We start from the raw sequence: 22003 nt of genomic DNA, 5'->3' as shown, positions 1-22003 counted from the left end.
TTTTTCTTTTCTACAACACTGGGTGTGTCTCATGTCTGCAGGGCTGCTACAAGTTTGGCCTGGGGCATGTGCACCTCACAATGCTGACAGGCAGGTTCAAAGCCTCTGTGCTTCGGGTAAATAAAAGGGTTGTTCAGAAAGTCAGCTGTGTGAAAATGCATCAGTTTTACGTAACAGGACTCCCAGATGGAAATGTGTGAAGCCAAGATTTTTATGTACACACACAGATCATGTTTGATTGTGCCGTTCACAGTCCTGACATGAAGGTGACTGAAGGTGGCGGCTCTGATAACTCCGTTTGCTTTCACTTAAATATACGTCATTCTGTGGCAATGTTTTATTATATTGCTGAATGTCAAGAGATGAAAATAATATTAATAATAATAATTCACAGCATCATTAAATTCACAGTTCACAGTACAGTTCAACAGGTATGACAGTATCCATATGATATGAATGTAAAGCACTACATGTTGAAGCCATAAAGAGTGGTCTATTGCACCTGATGAGCGGTCACTAGTTTCTTGTGTCCTGTTGGATAGAAACAAACAAGTAGCTGCCAAAACTAACAAGGTTAATGTGTCGATGTTCAGAGCGCCTTGGCAAGGCTCCTGCTAATATCTGGAGTGTAACTGAGCAACACTGGACACCTTGTTCATGGTGACTGGTTTTACTTGAAGCTCAGAGGCCAGTTCATGAAAAGGTTGGTACACCTAAAATGAGTGAATGAAGGTTTCCATTAGTTACTCTTATTCATCAAGGTTGAGGAGGTTCAAGGAAACATGACTAACCAACAATCATCCCTACCTCTGCTGCTCCAGACAGTGACCTGGTGACTGAGTTAATATATGAAAAAAGAAACCTTGTTGAGTTTAATGATTACATTTTTTGACATCACAATTTCTTTCAAAAACGGTTGTAAGATAAATTCTTCTTCTCCAGTATTAAACGCTGTCTGTGCTTTGGAAATACTCAGTGAAATTCTTGTGCAAATGTTTAAAAAAACCTGTTTGCCTTACTCTTCCTACACTTAGACAGATTGTCAGTCAAGTTTGTACTTAAATTAAAAGCAGTTGGCTCTCACTTCTGAGATTCTCATAAAAGAGAAATACACCAAAGAGCTGACTGTTTTTATTTGGACAGCCATCTGGGGGCGCCATTGCAATTTACCCTTCAGAATAAAGTAATGCTTATTTGAATCACTAGGGGGCGACAAAGATCTTTTTATTCGCTCCCCCTTAAAATAACAAAAAGAAATATAGCTGCAGAAATAACATTTAAAATGTATAAAATGATTAAATAACATCACAATGACCTTTCTAAGTAGATCTGAGTGTAACACACAGGAATAGTTGTACAAATAGACCTTGTAAACAATATTACTTTGGCTCAAAACCTTTTTTGAAGGACAGGAAGAATCTGCGTATGATTTTAGTGTTCGTCACCGTCCTCCACCATTTACTAGTTTTTCTTTTTCGCGGTGTCTCAGCGCTCGTGTAGCAGAAGACCTGGGCCAGGAGGACACAGCTGAGACAGGCTGACAGCATGTGTGACAGAGTAGCAAGTGAGCTTCCGGTCTCCTACAAAATAAAGTTTGAGGCACTCTCAGTTAGTTAAAACAACACTGGCAGATTGGAATAGTGCAAAATGTGAAGTTGTGCAGCTGTGTTTGTGTTTGTTTGTGTTACCTGTAGAGACATAACAGTAACACCAAAAGACCCTGCACACGATAGTAACACAGACAGAGTGGACAGCTGGCCCGTGTGGCCGTTGTGGTGGTTCGTTCGAGCCTGGAGAGCCTGGAAACGACAAATCAAGTAAATACGTTCACTCTGATAAATTTGTGCACAATCACTTCACAGTTCACAAGTCTTTCATTGATCGTACTGGTGAGCCTGAAATTGAGCGGCTTATTTTTTTTAATGATTGAGGTTATCGCCATTTCTTGGTTGTGTGCACTGTGATTTAAATGAAGAAAAACATGTATTTGCAACTTGCTCCTGTTTACAATAATTTACGTGATGTGCTAAGAAATTAAATTAACATGAATTACTGACTGCACCTAGATTATGTACTGGTGCGCCTAAATGAAGAAGTCAGGTCCACCACAGTTTGGAGACGTGTGATGATAAGCATCCTAACTTTTTTAACATCCTGGTTTGTAAGATAAGCCTTTGAGTTGCTACCTTGCTTCCAATTAAAGCGGCCACACTGGAGGCCTGCATCGCTGAGACGACTGCTGCAGCTGCGTAGGAGCCCAGAAGGAACATTGCACCACTGTACGCCAAGAGGAACAGAGCTCCTGCCACAGAAAGGTAAAACAGAAAGACACGACAAACATTTGTTACCACAGATTTTTATGAATTAAATTAATAGTCTGACAAATGTCAAAATAGGCTCGTTAAATAATGATCTCAACCTTTAAAATTAAAAGCTGCTCTCTGTCAATGTGTTTTAATTGTTGCCAGTGTGAAAAGCTGCCGAGCTGAGGGGTATGACCACAGGGTGGCGTTCCAGGAAAGCATTGACCGAAACTGGAACAGGAACTAATATATTTTTATCTTTTTCAGTACTTATTTCAGTATTTAATGCTTTCTGAAATGCAGTACCAGTACTGACATTTGGCACCAAAGATCTTTGTCGTCAATAGTTTCATCAGTGGGAGGCAACATTTCTTAGAACAAGCGTTTAATGAAAGCATGACCATCATGAGTGGTATCTAATTAGTGCTTCCTTGTAAATGTTACCTTGTGACTGTTGCCTAAAACAATAATTATCTGAATCTTTTATCTGAATCCACTTTCAGTGTATAAACATCAAAGGACGTTTTCTTTTCTGTTGGCTAGGGATAGCCATTCAGTTTATAGTGCATCGGTACAGTTCTTCATAAAGGACATTCACTATACTGATTCAAGGCGAGGTGAAACACAAAATCTGATAAATGAAGATTCAAGTGTCCACGGGGGCTCGTTTGATGGGAGGCCACACAACGCTTCCCAGTTTTGCATGCTTTGTATGTCTGACCAAAACAGGACACACCCCATGACAACCACGCAAACACAAACTGCATGTACCTGATTGGACGAAAGCTACTCGTGGGCTGTGCGTGGCGGGATTTCACACCAGACCAACAAGGCAGCAAGTTTGGAAACTTTCTGTTATATAAGCTCAGTGTCGGTCTCGGCAGATGGCCAGCTGTGTGCTTGCTCATGGGGAAAATGTTGGGCCTCTGTAAATTAATTAAAGATTATGGTCTAGACGAGCTCAAATTGGAGAGTGTCATGAGATGACTTTGAGTGCCTGGAGACATTTTAAGGGAGAAATAAGCCATGCAGTCGCTGAAACTGTCTTCATTTTAGCTTGACAATGTTTAGTTTTTAGAGTTGCTCAGGAGTTTCCAAAAACGGTGAGTCACGCCGGACGTCTCTGACTTGCATAAAGCTGCCAGAACTCAAATTTATGCCAACACCGCTACCAGAATGCATTGTGAGGCCTCCTACATAGACAATTAATAGGAGGCATGAAAACGACAGATCCTGTGGTTTCACTTGTCCCTTATTAGCCTTCCCTCCCTTGTGTATTTAAGTCTGTGTTTTCCCTCTTTCTTCGTCAGTTCTTCTGCGTTTGCTGCCTCAGTTCCTCGTGTAATATTAGTTTGTACTTAGTTTTTATGCTCTTGGATTCCTGCTTTTGATGCCTGCCTTTTGTTTTTGGATTCAGCTTGGTTAATAAAGCTCACTTTTTGTTACTTCCACTTTCCTTCTTGGAGTTTGTATTTGGGTCTTTTTTTTGCAAAACTAGACGATAAAATGCACCATTTTCTACATTTTGAGTACAGCACCCAGCTGTTTTAAGAAATGACTAAGCCTTTTTTTTTTTGAGTTAAATGTTTGTTTGTACACTGGAAATGAATGAGCCTGGAGGGGAGGTTGTTCAAAGTATTTGGAGATGAACTAACACATTGTTGGTTTGGGTCTTTTCTTTAGATGTCTTGACAGTGAGAAAAATAGCGAGTGATGCCAGAGTTATCTTGAAAGTATAAAGATTATTTGGAATGTGAAGTTGGAAAAATGTGCCGGTACCTCTGAGGGTATCACCACGATAACGCAGGATAAAGAAGACAATCGCTGCTGTCTGGGCCAATGTGAGGAGCCTCTCACCATAGGCACTGTAGAGCAGAAGAAAAAAAAAACACATGTAAGGCTTACATCTGTGATAAAACTGCACATACATACCGCCAGCTGAAAAAAACAGATCAATACTCTCTACTCAGATAATTCGCTGCAGGGTACTGTATGTACACTAACGGACTCAGAGTCTTTAAACTTGACCGAACATGCTTAATCTGTTAAACATGTATTCAATGATGTCAAGTGTGCACTCAGGGGCGTGAAGGCGACTTACTTTCAAAGTCAGTGAGTCACACATTTGTACAGCCTGAGTGATCTGAGTAAACATCTGGTCATATATGAGCTTTAAGATAAGTCTAGGTTACAGTTTGTTTACAACAACTCTCTGTTTCTATGCCTACGTATCGGAAAGATTGCAACATGTAACACTGATATCAGCGATAATCACTGAACGACTCATGGTCTGGTCTTCCGGTGAATCAGCACAGACAGAGTTCTCACAGGCTTCTTTACTCTGGTTGAATACGTACAATAGCGGGAAGTCGTGCGCCATGGCGTACACAACGGGACATGAGAAGGCATAAAGCTGCAGCAGGGCGGACGTCAGACTGAGACCCGCAGCACTTCCTCTCCACAGTATCTTCAACAGCTGGGGTGGCTGTGCTGCAGGGAGACGACACACAAGGAGGTGAGGGTGGGGCCGAGGAGGTGCTACATCACTGAACACAGCCAACATGAAGTGAAGAAGTCAATAATGTATATAAACAAACAACTGCAGTTATGGAAAATAATGCATTGTGTACTTCATTGCACTGTGGTGTGACTCCGTTTCCCATAAACTTGCTTCTGCATAGATGACATGTTAATGAAGTGGCTTTGTGATGTCATCATCGGGCCTGATGTAATCATGACTCACTGTTACAGAGTATTTCATAGTTGTTTACCAGAACGCTTAACGGTTGTCATGGTTTGATTATTGTGTTCACAGATACAATCAACAGTGATCAATCATTATAGTGAAAAGAAAGGCTTGTCTCATCTCACCTGTTAGCGGTGATGAAATGTACCTAAGTACATTTACTCTTTCAGTAGCCTGCTGTACTTAAGTACACATTTCAGATATACTTTGACCCTACATTTCAGAGCTGCTACTGCAGTTTTTACTGAATTGGTCTGAAAGCTTTAGTAACTAGTTACTTTTCAGACTGCATGTCTTAATGGCCTGCCTTTCCTCTGCAGTGAAAGCCATGTACTGTATCTCCAAATTTGGTGATTTTGAACTTGAATTTTTCTGATAAACTGAAAAGTTACCGTTCTCACAGGAGAGCAACGCTACAAACACACGATGATCTCATAGAATATGTTGCACTGCTGTGGATGAAACTATGCAACAGTCAGTAGGCTGTTTGTTTTAACAGGTGGGATGCACATGGTTTCATTTCATTCACCCGCAAATGGACTGACTCTTTTGGTTCTTTTGGTTTCAGAACCACTGTCGGGTCTGTAGAGTCTAACTTGCACGAACTTCAGTCAGACACAGGATCGCTGAGTCTGGCAGACTAGATATTTAATTAAACAGACCCTCTGTCCTTACACTCTCTCTGCTACTAGGGAAATAAGAGGCAGGATGGGAGGTTAACATGGCAGATGCGTTTAGGTCATTTTTGCAAACAAAGAGGATGGTTTCCCACCTGATGCCCCCTCAACACGCCTGGCGCCAACTACAGCCAGACCAATATGCAGTTTTTGGGGGGTAAAAAAATCAGATATCGTTATATCCGCCAATATATATTTTTTGCAGCGATCCCTCACACAAGAATATGTAATGGAGGCAGGATATTTCACAGATTAACAATAAACTTCACTGTCTACAATGACATCAGTGACCTGAAACCGGAAACCGGTACACTGATATCTGTGATGGGCCAATATTGGCTGATAGTCTGGCTCTTCTGCCAACAGTATTTAAAGCAGTTGACCTTAAAAGCAGCAACATGCAACATCATTGCCACCTTTACTATTGAAAACTATTACCTAACATCTCTGCCTGTTTTTGTTTGTCAGTGTTGACCCTGCTGATGACCTGCTGCTGCTGTCACGTGATTCAATCAGAAAGGTTGAGGAGAAGTCTTACCCAGGAAAGTGTCCAGCAGGATCCAGAATCCCAAAATCCTGATCAGGATAAACTTCAGGCACGGCACTGGGACATAAAAAATAATAATAATAAATAAAAAAAAAGAAGAAAACATTCAGACTGCAGCAGATGTTTACACGATCGTCATTACAGCTGGATAACACAGTGAGAAGCAACATGTGTGCCTAAACGTGATCTCTGAAACGATCAACAGAAAGACTATCCCAGATAACAAAACATTTTCACATTTAGTTTCCAGAAGTGTTTACACCGCTCAACTATCAGCGGGAGTGGCGAGCCCCCCACCGCCAGCACATCTGGAAAGAGTTCACGCGACATTTCATCGATAACTGACAAAGACGAGCCTCACCGTGCATGTGAAGGTTGACGAAGATCTCCTCAAAACATTTTCTGGGCATTAAAAAGGAAACCAGGAACTGTTTGACGGGAGACGTGGCCATGGTGGTCCAGCTGCAGCCAGGGTGCTGCTCAGTAACAGGAGCAGGGGGAGTGCTCACAGATCCCCCGATGTTTACACCACCAGGGCCTCAGGAGGGGGACACAGGGCCGGGACAGTGGACTCTTATCTCGGAGGGGTCGCCCTGACATAACACGCGTGTGGGCCGGAAGTCCAAGTTGCATTAAAAAAAATCACCTTAAAAAAGTCAAATGTATCCTTAATTATACTCTGTTGGACAAACATGTATCACTGTGGACACCTGATACTGCACAAGCTGAATGATAGTGTAATTGAAGGTAAACATCTTAAAGGTGCACTATGTAAGAACTGGCTACCTGTCAAAGCAAGGCCACTCCAAACCCATAAGGGGGCAGCATATCAACAGAGCAACTAACTGCTGCTAACTGTAGCTACTGATAGGTAGTTAGCTCAGTTAGCCGTGCAGTTAGTGGTCCAGACTGGGTGCGTGCTGTAGTATTACCAGACAAGACACGCTGGGACTAACTGGTTAGCATGCTACAGTAGATAGCTCTGCAGCACAACACATAGATGTCTTTGACATCACGTCAGAACTGTTATTTCTTCACATTCTGTGATCATTTTAATGAAAGGGGCATGAATCGGGGGCAGCATATCACTAGAGTTACCGCAAACTGCTGCTAATTGTAAAGGCCATTAAGTAGTTAGCTCGGTTAGCAGTACAGCTAGCGACCTGGGCTGGAAGCTCGGAGCAGGAGGGAGGTGTTGGTGGTTGCACCGCTAGCACAGGAGGTTTAGGCCTTGATGGACTGGGGCTAGCTGGTTAGCACGCTATCTTCAGTAAGCTAGATATCTTTGCAACAATACGTAGATGTTTTATTGTCATTAATACAGTTATTTATTCACATTCTGTTGATAATTGTAGTTCATTTTTGAGATCTATCAACTAAAATTCTTACAGCTTGGACCTTTAATTTTTTAAAAATGTTTTAAATCAAATTTTGCACATATTGACATTTAAACTCACATTTAAGGACAGATAAACTTCCTCCCCTTCAAAGGTGAAAACAGTCTTCTAGTGTCAAACTTTGCACATTCTGCACAGTGGAGGTCAAACCAGGACACCAAGACACATTATTAGTGGAGGGGACTTTAAAATACACCAGTTATATAAAATAACATAAAAACAAAACTCTATAACAATAAAACTTCACAATTACTATGGGTCCCAGACCATAAACGAAGTAATGTTCACAAAAAAAACCTCCTAATAAAATATTTCTGCCATTAAAAAGATAGCTTTATTATTTTCATTATATACATACAGATGTCTAGCTGTATGGAACTGTAAAATAAAAGACAATTTACATGTTTTTTCAAGAGCTTTCATCCCTAGTTTGTTTCCCTAACTGTGAAGTCCTTAATTATTCAGAACAGGCCTGTTAATATACAGACATACTTAGACACATATACAGTCTAAAGATAATGAGGAATAAAGTTTACAGTATTGATTTTTCTCCCATGTATGCTGGATTAAAACTACTTCAACAAGTACAATCTACAGAAAAAAGTAACAAAGTACATGTAAGCCTGTTATTAATCGCCTAATTACACGTTCGTCACCAGTTCACCATCATTAGTGTTTATCTGCCTATCTCTCTTTCTGCGAACTTCACGTTGGAGTTGCCTGAAAACAGGAAGGATTTGAGCAAAAACCGAATGATCAAGAGGTTTTACATCAGTTCGTTAGTTTCCACGCTGACAACATGTGTACTGGAAAATGTTCCCGTTGCATTGCTTATACTCTGTACCCGTTAGTGTTCCTGTCCATGCTCTGCAACATAATATTGTTCTTTCCTGGCGGGGCTGTCAAGTACTCCAGAGAGGGACACATTACTGAGGAGGTGAAATACATGGGGGGACTCATTGGAGGGGGTTTGATGGTAAGTTGTCTTTTTCTTTAACCTGTTACTGAGGACTGTGACTCTATTTCTGAAGTATAATGTGCATGAAGAACACTGGATTTATATTGTTTTTGCATGTTTTATTGGTTTTGGGCTGTTCCAGGTCCTTATTTCTGTGGTTAAGATCTGTGATTCTCTTGCAGAACTTAAAATCTATTGCATTATTCATTAGTATCATCAAGTACCGCATATTTCAAAGTGTAACACTCATTAAGGCCCTTTTCATCCTCACTGAAGCAAAGTTTTGCTGCAGTTTGAAAAATGAATTCCTCAAAACTTGACTGAAGATACAAAGTCTTCCAAGTGCTGAACAGTTAAACTCATGAACTTTTTTGTCACATTGTTTAGTTACATGTTTTATCACACTGATGCTGCATTTAATTCCCTCTTGTCGTAACGTCCATCACAGGTGTTGATCCCAGCACTTTACATCAGCTGTACTGGAGAAGAAGGATGCATGGGAAATCGCTGTGGGGTGAGTCAGTCAGACATTTCCTGTACTCAGTAAGAGATAAAAGGAAAAAGTAGCTCGAGTTAAGATTTTTCTGTCAAACTATTATTTTTAAGATTAGGAGGAGCTGTCACACTCAGCTAAATATAAGTGTTCTATGGAAGCCAGTCGAGCTGATAAAAAAGAAGAAATATGCCGCTCGGTGCTGCATCACCATTGCGCAACATTTTGGTGTACTTGAGATAGATAAGATAATGCAGCACCATCAGCCGCAGCACAGCTCAGGTTCTCCTTTTCTATTTTTGCAAAAGAATATTTATTTATATATTCCAGATCTGTTTAAAAGGCTTATTGGAATGTGTCTAAACAGACAAAACACTATGAAACATACAAATATTTAAACAACTTCAGACTATTTGACTCTATGATCTTCTGCAGATGTTCTTGTCGATTGGATTCGCTGTAGAGGGTTTGGCAGGTGCCCTGTACAGCTTTATTGTGGCAGCGTCTGGTATCGGTAGCGGGCCGCTCTGCCTATCGGCCGCTAGTGGGCAATGGACCACGCCTTTCAAAAACAGGTGACAAACTGAAATGTCCCGTTAGCATTAGTAAAGTTTGTACAAAGTTCCAGTTATTTACAAGCCTCTTCTTTTACAAAGCAATGCGAGCTACCAATCTGACCCCACGGTGTGGGCACAGTGCACCGAGCCTAAGAATGTGGTGCAGTTCAACACTGGACTCTTCTGCACTCTGATTGCAGTCAGCTGTGTGCAGGCGATTCTCTGCGGCATTCAGATGATCAACGGCCTCATCGGCTGCCTGTGTGGGACCTGCAACAAAACCGAGGTAAAGTTGAAGAGGTCACGCTCTAAGTTCTTCATTTGGTTAGATCCAAAACAAGATATTTATCACGTAAGTTGTGTAATTTGATGGAATCTTAAATTCAGTTCTCCTCTCTCTCGCTTTTACAGGGACCATGAATTAACTATTTGCATTCCCCATTTGGAGAGTTGACTGCCATCCACTGATAGACAGCTGAGCATCTTGTTCCTGGCAAAAACATTTATTTTTTCACCCCTTCTTGCTAACAGATTTTAAAGTTTTTAATGTGTATTTTCATACTGTTGCAATGTATTAAATTCCCCCGTCAGTCAAAAATGTGTCTCTCTTCTCGTTCCTTCAGTTGAATGTTTGAGCTTCACTGTGTAAAATGATGTCCATGCAGAGTTTGACAAGAGAAGGCCGTTTTCACAATCGTGGCTGAAAGGGTAAAATATCTCTCCTCTCATTGAAAATCTGATTTTAAAGGTGCAATGTGTAGGAATTGAAATCATTAACAAATAAAATAATATAATCAACAGAATGTGAAGAAATAACATGACGAAGACGTCTTTGTATTGTGTTGCCGAGATATCTTCTGAAGTTAGCGCACTGAGCTAGCCGCTAGCTGCGTTGTTCTGATACTGTACAGCACCAACACTCTCCAAGCTCCTAGTCCGGGGTGAGTCAGCCACTAGAAGCACTAGCTGTGCGGCTAATTCAGCATAGACAAGTGCGATGTGGGAACTGAGAACTGAGTATGGACTTAAATAATAATAATAATACTTAACTTGTGAAATGAAGATTACTTGCATATTAATATATTCCAGAATTTTTAATGAGGGAGGAGGAATGGTAGCCATTTAAAGGCTTTTTAATGTGGTAATTATACTTTACATCAGACACACATTAGAGAACTTATTCATGCCTTAATGAATGTGTGTGGGGGGGATCTTGAGTTATGTTGTGACAAGACACAGTATTAGAAATAATCTAAAAAAAAGGTTAGTTTTCAAATAAGGTAAGGTCAGAGATTATACATTCACCAGCTGATCATCTAGATCTTAAGGCCAGGACAGACTGAGGTATAGACAACACCTGACATTTACTGATATTTGAGAAATCATAGCCAAAACATGGGCCTAATAATTAGGGACACATACAGCATGCTCTGGCTTTAACTCAAGAGTATAGTATACTCATCATGAGGAACCCAGAGAAACCCAGTCATATACTTATGTCAACCATTTACTATGCCAGTTCCTCCATGACATTTTATGATACCAGTGAAATATGCATGTGTGCTATATAATCCTTATCACAGCATGTTTTCAATCAATAAAAAAATACACATTGGATCAAAAAAGGGGAATAATTGCTCAGTCTGCTGTCAGTGATGGTGGTTGTGTGTCGCATTGAATAATAAATCAATACTATTTTTCATTTGAGGAACAAAATTCAAATCCAGCAGCAGTAAATTTACAACCTCTCTCTCTGGTGAGGAGCACGGCCTCGCCCCAGCGTTGCTTGGAGACAACTCATATTTTGGGAAGCATGCTCCCCCCCCTTTTTTTTTTTTTTTTTTTTTTTAACTTTTACTCAGTTTATTATTACAACACGGAAACAGTTACAGTCATCAGCTCACTGGAGAAACTAAAACATGTAGCCTGTCCCGTCAGTGTTGAAACAGTCACAGTGTGGTCATTTATCAGCGGTTTGCAGTTGATGTCAATGACACATTGTTCTCGCTCTGCCCAGCTTGCTGCCACAGGTCCAAAGTCCAACCGTGCTGTGATCCTGCAGGCACAATGTCAATACATCACCAGTACACTGTTTACAATAGGTGGGGTTGGAAATGTCTGTCACATTAATTCTCTGCTTCTGACTCAGACACTCAGGTGACTTTAATCAATTTCCATCTTGAACCAAAAAATGTGCATCTACTCATTAACTCAACAGACCAAACGTTGTCTCTCAAGAGGTACCACAGTATGAGTCACGCATGCTTCCATAGCCTATCCCAGGCTCTGTCTGTCCATGTTATCTGCTTGTCAGTACACCTCCCACACGCTAACATCACTCACCATATTAAGTTCCAGCTGTCATTTCCCTCGTAGGGTTAGTTTTAGGTGGAACCTGTCTCTGAAACCAGACAAGGGCTTGAGCTTAGGAAAGGAGACATTTTACAGTAGTTAGTTAGTCTTCGCTCTGACAACATGTGTACTGGAAAATGCTCCCGCTGCATTGCTGTTACTCTGTACCCGTTGGCACTCATATCCATCATCTGTAACATAGTTTTGTTCTTTCCTGGCGGGGACATCAAGTATGCCAAAGATGGACATATTACTGAGGAGGTGAAGTACATGGGAGGACTAGTTGGAGGGGGTTTAATGGTAAGTTGTTTCTTCTCACTTGTTGCTGAAGGGTGTGACTCTGGACTAGAAGCTGCTGTAAATTCCTTTGTGAGATATGTGCAGCCTGAGAAAAAAAGTCATGTAAAGCTTAAACTAAAGAAAATGCTTTTTACTTTACATTGGCTTCTTCAAACATTTAAGGGGCACTATGTAGTTTTGGAGAATATTTACATTAGAACAAACTAAACTAAAACTGGAATCTTTATGTTTTCCATAACTGAATTAACAAGCTGTTCTCAGAGGTAAATAAGGTCTCCAGAGCACTGTTTTAAGCTAGAAAAGTGGCAGGGTCCGCCACATATAAACAAAGTAAAACTGTATGAAATTGTGTTGTCCTTTAAGGTCAGTTTGTTTATTCAGTTCATTCAGTCATGAGAACGAATAGGGTTGGTTTATTTAGTTTGTTTAGGCATAAAAAATCAGTCACTAAAGATCTTTCTTCAAGATTTACCTCTGCAATGATTTTTAACATATTCTGCAAGCTTAAGGTATCATGATTAAGTGAAAATGCTGAATTGATCTGACTTCAATGAACTGAATATGAACTCTTGTCAACCTACCTGTCCTGGTGCAGGTATTGCTTCCAGCGCTTTACATCAACCTGACTGGAAAACAGGGCTGCTGTGGGAACCGATGTGGGGTGAGTCGGTCTGAAATACGCATGAAATGTTACAGTGAAAGGTTGCTTGAATTGAAATGATTAACAATATAAAGTACACACTAAATTTAACAAAAAATGCAACTGTACACCCTTTTAACTAAATTCAATTTGAACTTCGTCAGGATGTAGAAAAGACAAATTACATCACTGATGGAAAAGACATGTCGCGTGGTGTCCTGTTACAAGTTCTGAAAAGATTTGAACATACTGCCTTTTGTTTTTGATGCAAAAACAATATGTAAAGGTTTTAAAAGTTTATTTAACGCTTACTGAAATGTGTTTTAAACTCCCAATCCTACTGATACACATGATCATATGACATTTTTAAACAATATTAAGCTGAGAAATGTATTCTTGTTGATGAGTTTTTCTTCAGGTTGCTAGGGGAGGTATGATGACACCATTTCCGATAAAGCTTTCCTCATTATTGGCCAGTAAATAAAGTTTGCCCTTCTGCTTTAGAGATAGAAAATGTTTCCAAACTAATTTCCAGCAGGAAGATGTGAAACATGTTTCAGCCTGTTGGGTTTTTCTACCTACTATTGAGGCAAAACACAGTTTGACACAATAAATGTGAGGAATGTGAGAGGTGCAAGGACAATTGAGAGCATGTTCCTCCTGACACTCATACATTACTCATTTATCAATAGCACAGAGACATGTGTGGGGGAGGGTAAGCATGGGGGATAATTCAGTATGAATAGACTATGTCTTCAGCTGCAGCAGAAATGTTACTGACCTTGGCTTATCATTTACCTTCTGCAGATGTTCTTATCAATTGCATTTGCTGCAGTGGGTGTGGTCGGTGCCCTCTACAGTTTCAGTGTGGCAGTGCTCGGTTTGCAGAATGGGCCCCTCTGCAAAGTCCTCCTGATTTGGAGCACACCTTTTAAAAACGGGTGAGTGACTTTCTGGTGACATTTCTGAAGTTCCTGAAGTCCTGATAGTTACCATTCAGTTCCTTTTTTACGCAGAGACCGGAATTACCTGACTGACGACACATGGTGGGTAGCCTGCACAGAGCCTAAGAACATTGTGCAGTTCAACATTGGACTGTTTGCTACTCTTCTGGCCACGAGCAGCCTGGAGGTGATTCTCTGTGCCATTCAGATGATCAATGGGCTCTTTGGCTGCCTGTGTGGGACCTGCAGAGAGAAAGGGGTAAGATGAAGCTGAGCCTGAGACAGAAATGAAAACACGTTGAGTTAAGTGTGTTGTTAGGATATCTTAATCCAAACACTGCTCAGATGTAGAATCTCACATCTCACCGGGTTTTTACTTGCAGCCGCTGTGATTTCCTGACAGTCGACCGGCACCCCCTTCTGGAAGATTGAGAGCAGTGTTCATGGCTGCGGCTGCATTAAAATATTCACTTCTTGTTGTCTCTAGTTGACAGATTTTTTTTTTTAAATTGTTTTTAACTTTTTGTGTACTTCCTGATGCTTAACATTTTATTATACTAACACATAGACATGTTTGTAATGTAAGTTGTGAAAATGGCAAAGAGATTAATCATGCAAAATATCAATTGATTTGAAATAAAGTGGTTTTAGATATTAGCTGCTGATCCACTGCTACAGCTCTGTCACATCATACATTGCATTTTACACCTTTTGCACTATAGAAGAAATTTAAACTCAGAATTGTAATATTTACAATATTAATGACACAATACAAATTGAGAAATATTTAGTTTTTCCATAACCGAATAAACTTCTCAGAAGGAAAAAAGGTCTCCAGAACACTGTTTGAAGCTAGAAAGGTGGCAGGGTCCGCCACATATAAACAAAGTTAAACAGTATGAAACTGTGTTGTCCTTTGATGTCAGTCTGTTTATTCTGTTTATTTGGTCATGAAAATGAAGAGAGTTTGAGTTGTTCAGGCTTAAAACAAATGTCTTAATGAAGATCTTTCTCTTCTCATTAAAATTTATTTTTTTCCAAAATTACAGAGTGCACCTTTAAACGTGCACTATAAGCCACCTTTCAAATTCGTACTCTACACAAATGGGGGCAGCATATCACCAAAGCGACCGCTTATGGAGACGCCCGGGACCTCATAGCTGGTCAGCTATGTAGTTAACGACGACATCAGGCTCACTTAGATTGCGCCGCCGATATAGCTGAAACCTTGCTAACTGTCTTTTTATATTACGCACACTAATGTGTATATTATCTGTAATAGCAAGGCATAATGCTATTTCAGCCTGTGTCAGGCCTTGATTAAAAAGATATGTGATGCTGTGATCGATATGCTCCTGCTCCTCTGACAGATGTTTCCTGCAATGATTTAATATACTACACTAAAGTTTTGTTTTCTCAAGATCTCAAATTAATTATATCGTTATCTCGGGAAAACAAAGTTTCGTTATCTCGAGATCTTGAGAAAATGATCCGGTTATCTCGGGAAAACGGCAGTTGTTATTTCGAGATAATAACTCGAGATCTCTTGAAAACAAATGAAAAATAACTTGTTATCACGGAAAATAGGAAATAAAATGTATGAATGCATGGCCCATTAGGGCTTCCGTAGTTTTCAGCTAAACATTTTGCCCCTTTAAAAGTCAGGACACATCCAGTCAAATGAAACACAGGGCGCAGTTATTCTTCAATGACACCTTTAATGCAGGTTGTATGCATATAGGTTGTACAGGAAAAATATCAGGATCGATATTTATACAAACATTTCAGTATCATCTCAAATGGTTAGCATTCTAAAATACCTACATTTCCCAATTATCATTAAATGAATATGACTCAGAACTCTGAGCTGCCACTTCTAAGCAAAGGAAAACAACCCTGCAGTGTGCAAGTGGCACGTTAGAGAAGGCAGTTGATATTTTCTCACTGACATAACAATAAAGGTTACACAACAAAAAAGGCAAAATGCAGTGGTTTAAAAGGCAAACATTGGGTGCAAAAACTTAATCACAACAGGAATGGAATCCTACATGTTAATACAAAAACAGTCAGTAAGATGGAAAATAAGATTTGACTCAAATATAAAACATCTGCTGGCTGTGTTTGATGTTTATTTCAAGGATGATGATACCTGTAAGACCTCGGTCAAGGCAGTTTGAAATGTAAAGCTGCCTAATGCAAGTAATCTAATGTCATAGTGTATTTGTTTACAAAACTGCATACTTAAAAACGATGCACTGTAAGCTGAGAGTGATTCCATGATTGAAAACAAAAGCCATTACAAGACGTCTTAGGCAGTTGAGAATAATATATGCCACTTCACATTTTAAAATAAAACCTTCAAGCAATGAGCGTAACGGAGTTCTTTTCTTACCCATGCAGCTGCTTACAGAGCAAGTAAAGACTGATTTTAAACGACTGGCAGAGAAACAGCATTTCTGTGCGGACACTACTTTGTTGAGGTAGACATAAAACATAACTGGAGTGTTGACAGTTTCTCATGGCAAGGCGGCTCAAGGTGGTTCAATACTGTGCTTCACATACTATATCATAAATATAAAATATATGTATGTTGTATGATGGCCGTAGCATCTTGGAGTGTTGAAAAGAAATATTAAAATCTAAAAAATATATTAATAGTAGGATATAACAATGTAAATACTGTGTCAGACGTTGAGAGTTGGAGTGTGGTAGTTTTTAGGTGAACTTAGCAAAAGCAGGAGATAGCGAAAAAAAACAGATCCAACACATGATGAGCTTCAAAGCTTCAGCTGATGTTTGGACTGAGTTGTATGGCTATAATACTTGCTTCCATTTCACCGCTCTTTCATTTGTGTTATGCATATTTTGTCAATCAAACTGTTCCATCATGAGCTTGCGGCTGGCCTCGTAACCCAGGAACAGTGCCCCGTTGGCTGGGAATGTGCGGACCATGGTTGGAGTGAGACCAGAGTAGAGTGCCCTCACACCTAAACAACGGAAACAGCAAATATTACATCCTGCTTGATTATGCAAACAGCAGTCTGAAGGCGAAAAACAACAAACAAAGCCAAACCCGCTTCTACCTTCAGCACGCGCGATGGTCATGAAGGTTTTGAAGAACCCTGCCTGTTTGCCCGTCATAGACATCACCTGGATCCGAGACTTGACGCAGTCCATAGGATAGACCACCAGCCACAGGCACGCCCCCCCGAAACCACCGCTGAACACTATTGGAGCCACACCTACGACATACACAGTAACACCAGTTAGACTGGAACACAATGGTAATATGAAGCAATGCAGTTTAGCCTGCAGCTAACACTGTATTGAGGATCCTTGATCCCTTTTCAATTTTCCTTCTATTCTCTTTTTATTTAACGGATTTCATCATCAAAAACAGACATTTGAAATATTTTGTGTTATGTGGTTGACAGACGGGACATTTTGCCGGTACCTATGTCGTCTTTGTCACATTTCATGTAGTCTGCAAAGGTCGTGCGGGAGAGCTCGTAGGCACCGAAAAAGCAGAAGTAACCGGGGACTTCTCTGGCTATGGTGGTCGTCAGGCCCTGGAAGAAGCCCTGCGGTCCCTCGTTCCTCATGATGGATTTCACCACCGACCACACTGTGCTTCAGTAAGAGCAGAGGGACAGAGGGAAATATATCGTTGACGTGACATGGCATGTTCACTGTCACACAAGTTAAAAAGGAATAGAGTACTTATTGTCATTATTTATAATGCAGTAACTGGTTAAACATTTGTTTTACATAGACCTGTACATAGACAGATTTTTCTAATTTTTGAGCCAAAACTCAAAATTGTCCTATGGCACGACTGTCTCAGGCATGGTTCACAAATTATAACTTTTCAGCTATATATATTTCTAAAATCCTGTGAACCTGATTCATTATTTCACTGAAAATCATTTCCTCCTTTGTCACACCATATCTTGATTTTAAATCGGGCAATTCCATGGACAACTTTATTTAGGTAAAGGACCTTATTCAGGGTCACGGTCCTAAAGAACCTGTGAAGCTAGTTTTTGACTCAGGAATGTTGGAATATTTAGTTTTTTCTAAACCACTATGGCTATGAAAGAAATGCTTTGTGGACACAGGCCCTGGGGGGTAAACTAAAAACTATGTTAGACTATATAATTATGTAAAACTGTGCAAATGTGTTTTGCTTACTGCTAATGATAGGTTAGCTTGAAATAGCAAGGTCAACAACTGACACAAGAGACTGAAACATTCTTTAGTGTGACAGAAATGTGACACCTGTTACTGTCGCACAATAGGACAAGGTCACTTGAAGAAGAGTTTTAAATAAATGAATAAGATGAATTTACACTAACTAGCTTTTTTTAGTGATTTCAAATGCGTTAATTAAATGAATAGTATATTTATAATATAACGTCTGATATATATAGTCATAAGATTTGAATAATGCAAGAGTAAGTGACTTATACACCATTGTCCAACATTTACAAAATACTTACTTTTGGCTCTTAGCTATCTTTCCTGAAGCCTCCATCTCATACATGGCTTGCAGTCGACACTTGACAAGCTCAGTGGGGCAGAGTACTAGCGAGGAGAAGATGGATGCTACTGAGCCAGCACAGGCTTTCTGCACGTCACTAAAACAGTGGGGAGGATAAACAGAAGACCATTAGAGCGTTCACGTCTATATTTTAGGGTAAAGTTATCATCCTGCTAACAAAAAAGGACAGCCTGGGTAACATCCCCTCTACCTCAGCACAGCGTCACTGTGCAGTCCAGCCGTGAAGCGGATGACCTGCTGACAGAAGCCGTAGCTCATAAACAGCACAGAGTTCTCGGCAATGTTGGCCACCAGTGCCGGCGAGGTGCCCTGGTAGAGGCCACGCAGACCCACTTGTTTGTAGGTGGACGTGACGCAGTGGATAAAACCCCGGTACATAGTAGGAAAGGTCTGCATTTTGACCTTTGCTGTGTCCAACGGCTGCCCACTGAAGACACATGCAGCTCCCCCTTGGAGAGAGAAAGTTAGAAAATTGTCAACAACAGACAGAGCATGGCTGTTAGACAAACTACAGGAAAATCTAACTTTGTGCAGTGAAGAGAGATAAGAATCAGAGAGAGCTTCACTCCACCGAACACAATAAAGAGTCAATGGGAGCACAGAGAGAAACGAGCCGGAAAAACACAGCAGTCATCGAAATCTCCTGCTACGTCAGACATAGCCAGTGAGTCGTTAGGTAAAGCAATGGGAAAGCGGTGTGATTATTTCAGAGAGATTAATTACTGCCGTTTGAGTACACTGTAACATTGTTTGTTTGGTTTGTTGCCGTTTCTGAGAGACAAAGCACTGTGTTTAGTTACCTATGGCTCCTGCAGAGAGGTCAATGATGGCCTGCATCACCGGGTGTGGGGCCATAGTGTCTAAGAAGTTGTCAGAAGAGGTTTCTCTTTCTCTCAGCTACCTGAAAAACAAGTAATAAAGTAATAAAGTAATACAGTAATAAAGTAGTAGACATGTCACAAAAGATACTGGTTTATCTTATTCAAGGACTTTAATGACTATAAACACACAAAGAATATAATCAGACATTTGTTTCTTCAAACACTCCCCGGAGACAGTGATTATGTGCATATTTCAACAGAGGGATCAGGGCCCAGGACAAGCAGCAGCGAGCAGCTGGGTTATAAAGTTCACTACAATAAACCTTTCCTCATTTATGGCAACATAAGTACTTACAGTGAGCAAAGATTGGGCTTGTGTAGAATGTACAAAAAAAAAATGCAATGGTAGAAGTGACTTTGTTACTAGCATAAGGTAGTACAAACAAACTGGACATTAATATAATAAAATTAACTCTTTTCCATAACTTGATAAACAAGCCGTTCTCAGAGGAAAATAAGGTCCCAAGAAAAATGTTTGAAGCTTGAAAGGTGGCAGGGTCCGCCAAATATAAACAAAGTTAAATAGCATGAAACAGTTCAATCAGTTATGAAAATCAAGCAAGTGTGTTTATATACTTTGTTTAGGCATAAAAAAAATAATAAAGTCAACAAAGATTATTCTCTACTGATTAAAAATGTATTACCCGAAACAACATAGTGCCCCTTTAAGTTGGCAACGTATAAGTTTGCACAAGCGCTTTAACTTCTACTAAACTGCAGCATGTGTAACACAATCTTACCACCAGGGGGAGACAAGATGCTGCCATTTATAATTCAAACACATCCTTTAAAAATCAGATGTGAACCACACATGATATCTTTCTCTGTCGTCTTGACACAAAAATGGGAGAAAAAGTCGAACAGCGTTTCCTTCATGCTAACAGGCTAACAGTTGGAGCTAGTTAGCAACACTCGTTCGTCAAGTAAGTTGACATTAGCCGAATAACGGAGGAAAGTAGTCTTTTTGTGCACACGCAAATGTTGTGTAAGTGTAAAATCTAAAGAAGTGAACACGTAGAAATCATCTGAGTATACAAACCTTCCAGGCTAGAGACGGGGTCACCTCGGAGCATCAAAGTGTCGCTGCTGTCGAGGTGACGTTAAAGACCGTATGTATGGCACATATGGCGAACTGTAGCGTTAACCTAGTGAGCTGCTGACTAAAGCTAACATCGTCCACAGGTGACCGCATGCTAACTTACACAACCAGCTCAGACATCCAAAGTTTAATGTTATCTCATCTGCAACATGTAGCTACCCCTGTGGTCACTCACTGTTGTCAATGAATGGATCAGCCAACAGAGATAGGCTAATGGTGTGGAGGAGGACAAGCTAGGTTGTTTCGTGATATGTTGGACAACGAAGAGCTCTCACTGCATGAAATTCCAGGTATCAACATCACCCTCTAACATACTCTTTCCCACTTATTCTGCGCTAAATGTTACAGTATGGGCGTCATTATAACATCTGTAAGTGTGTGCCCGATATTATTAATAATAACACTGCAAGTAAGCACAATTCAGAATATTGAATTGTGATGTTTCCCTGCAAAACTACGCCTTTGCTAAAATCTGCACACTATTTGGGGGAAAAAATAATAAAATAAAATCTACATTAGTTTCCTAAATAATGTTTACTGTGATAAGATAATATTGTAGTGTCTGATCAAATATGAGTTACAGAAATGCTCAGATGCAGTTATATCGAGAAATAGCCACCGAGTCATCTTCTCAATTTACAATCTATAATATAGAGCGGCATGGACGTAAAAGCTTCCGGTACACGTTTCTTTTGTTTTCAAAATAAAACCATCAGAGAGTTAGAGTGATACAGCACCCCCTGCTGGTTGTTTTTTGTTTCAGAAAAAGAAAAACAATTTAAGAGCTTTTGCTTTCACCTCAAGACCAAGAACATCTGTAAGTTAAGTATGTTGGTTGGGTGCTTTTACATTTTTACAGTTTTGCGGGGTTTGCAAGTTTGTCGCTTGTTGTTTGGTGAGCACACCGGTAAAAAAGTTTAAAACATTTCTCTTCATTAAAATTGCAAATTTAGAGAATTGTGTGTCTGGGTTCTTTCTCTACCACAGTCAGACCTGACTCAAAACTCAAATCTTGGAACAGGAACAAAAAGCATGCCGTGTAAATTAACTTCACATCAAACAACATCTAATAATTGCATAATGCGATCAAACATGTAGATCAGGGGAAACATCTTTCATATACCTGATGTTTTATTATCAAGCCCTCCACATTTTTTTTTAAGTCTATGATAACTAATAAAGGTCTGCAGATGTGATGCAGTTTCTGCAATGGGGCTACAAGATCACACCGAGCCCATTTTAATTTTTTCAAAAACTTGGCAGAAACGCTTCTGAATGATTAGCTGACAAGTAAATCAAACATAATAAAAACATCTAATTTGTATAAACAGAAGAATTTCTCAGAGCGTGCTGTTCTTGATCAGAGCCACCCTGGGAGTTCTGCGCTCCCAACTTTGCACACAGCTTTGTGCATTATTACATCTTAACTATCATTAGGAGCGTCTGAAAGTACTTTTCCTTCCCTCCCTCCTGCAGAACATCACAGAAACTTCATTAAACACAAGTCTGCATGTGTGTGTCAGTCATAGAAAACAGAGCAAACAGAGT

At 40.1% G+C, this 22003-nt stretch overlaps 4 protein-coding genes across 5 annotated transcripts; 2 read left to right on the top strand and 2 right to left on the bottom strand.

The window, feature by feature from the left end:
- Nucleotides 1–145: 145 nt before the first annotated feature.
- On the bottom strand, nucleotides 146–6849 carry LOC311269685 (mannose-P-dolichol utilization defect 1 protein-like). The gene is made up of 8 exons (XM_084374013.1): nucleotides 6635–6849; nucleotides 6265–6330; nucleotides 4661–4793; nucleotides 4083–4168; nucleotides 2187–2302; nucleotides 1689–1799; nucleotides 1397–1580; nucleotides 146–713 (listed from the first exon to the last, which is right to left on the bottom strand). The coding sequence occupies exons 1-8, from the start codon at nucleotides 6723–6725 to the stop codon at nucleotides 694–696; spliced, it is 807 nt and encodes a 268-aa protein (XP_084230139.1). The 5' UTR covers nucleotides 6726–6849; the 3' UTR covers nucleotides 146–693.
- A 1524-nt stretch (nucleotides 6850–8373) lies between these two features.
- On the top strand, nucleotides 8374–10263 carry LOC311268967 (transmembrane 4 L6 family member 1-like). 2 transcript variants are annotated; one of them, XM_084372953.1, is made up of 5 exons: nucleotides 8374–8646; nucleotides 9077–9142; nucleotides 9557–9696; nucleotides 9879–9964; nucleotides 10090–10263. In XM_084372953.1, exons 1-5 carry the CDS (start codon nucleotides 8470–8472, stop codon nucleotides 10101–10103), a joined length of 483 nt encoding a protein of 160 aa, XP_084229079.1. In that variant the 5' UTR covers nucleotides 8374–8469; the 3' UTR covers nucleotides 10104–10263. The 2 variants fall into 2 exon arrangements, with proteins under 2 accessions (XP_084229079.1, XP_084229078.1); XM_084372952.1 differs by having other exon boundaries at nucleotides 9778–9964.
- Nucleotides 10264–12023: 1760 nt separating this feature from the next.
- Nucleotides 12024–14579, top strand: tm4sf21a (transmembrane 4 L six family member 21a). The gene is made up of 5 exons (XM_084372954.1): nucleotides 12024–12330; nucleotides 12926–12991; nucleotides 13778–13911; nucleotides 13987–14173; nucleotides 14298–14579. The coding sequence occupies exons 1-5, from the start codon at nucleotides 12154–12156 to the stop codon at nucleotides 14304–14306; spliced, it is 573 nt and encodes a 190-aa protein (XP_084229080.1). The 5' UTR covers nucleotides 12024–12153; the 3' UTR covers nucleotides 14307–14579.
- A 1033-nt stretch (nucleotides 14580–15612) lies between these two features.
- Nucleotides 15613–20700, bottom strand: slc25a15b (solute carrier family 25 member 15b). Its single transcript, XM_084374469.1, has 7 exons — nucleotides 20396–20700; nucleotides 19276–19376; nucleotides 18666–18924; nucleotides 18414–18551; nucleotides 17369–17544; nucleotides 16998–17156; nucleotides 15613–16901 (listed from the first exon to the last, which is right to left on the bottom strand). The coding sequence occupies exons 2-7, from the start codon at nucleotides 19328–19330 to the stop codon at nucleotides 16783–16785; spliced, it is 906 nt and encodes a 301-aa protein (XP_084230595.1). The 5' UTR covers nucleotides 19331–19376; nucleotides 20396–20700; the 3' UTR covers nucleotides 15613–16782.
- Between the last annotated feature and the right edge of the window lie 1303 nt (nucleotides 20701–22003).

The sequence above is a fragment of the Pagrus pagrus genome, assembly GCF_965226575.1.
Source record: "Pagrus pagrus genome assembly, chromosome: 14".
Classification (NCBI taxonomy): domain Eukaryota; kingdom Metazoa; phylum Chordata; class Actinopteri; order Spariformes; family Sparidae; genus Pagrus; species Pagrus pagrus.
Note: the sequence above shows the minus strand (reverse complement) of the source record. Positions and strands in the feature narration are given on the sequence as shown.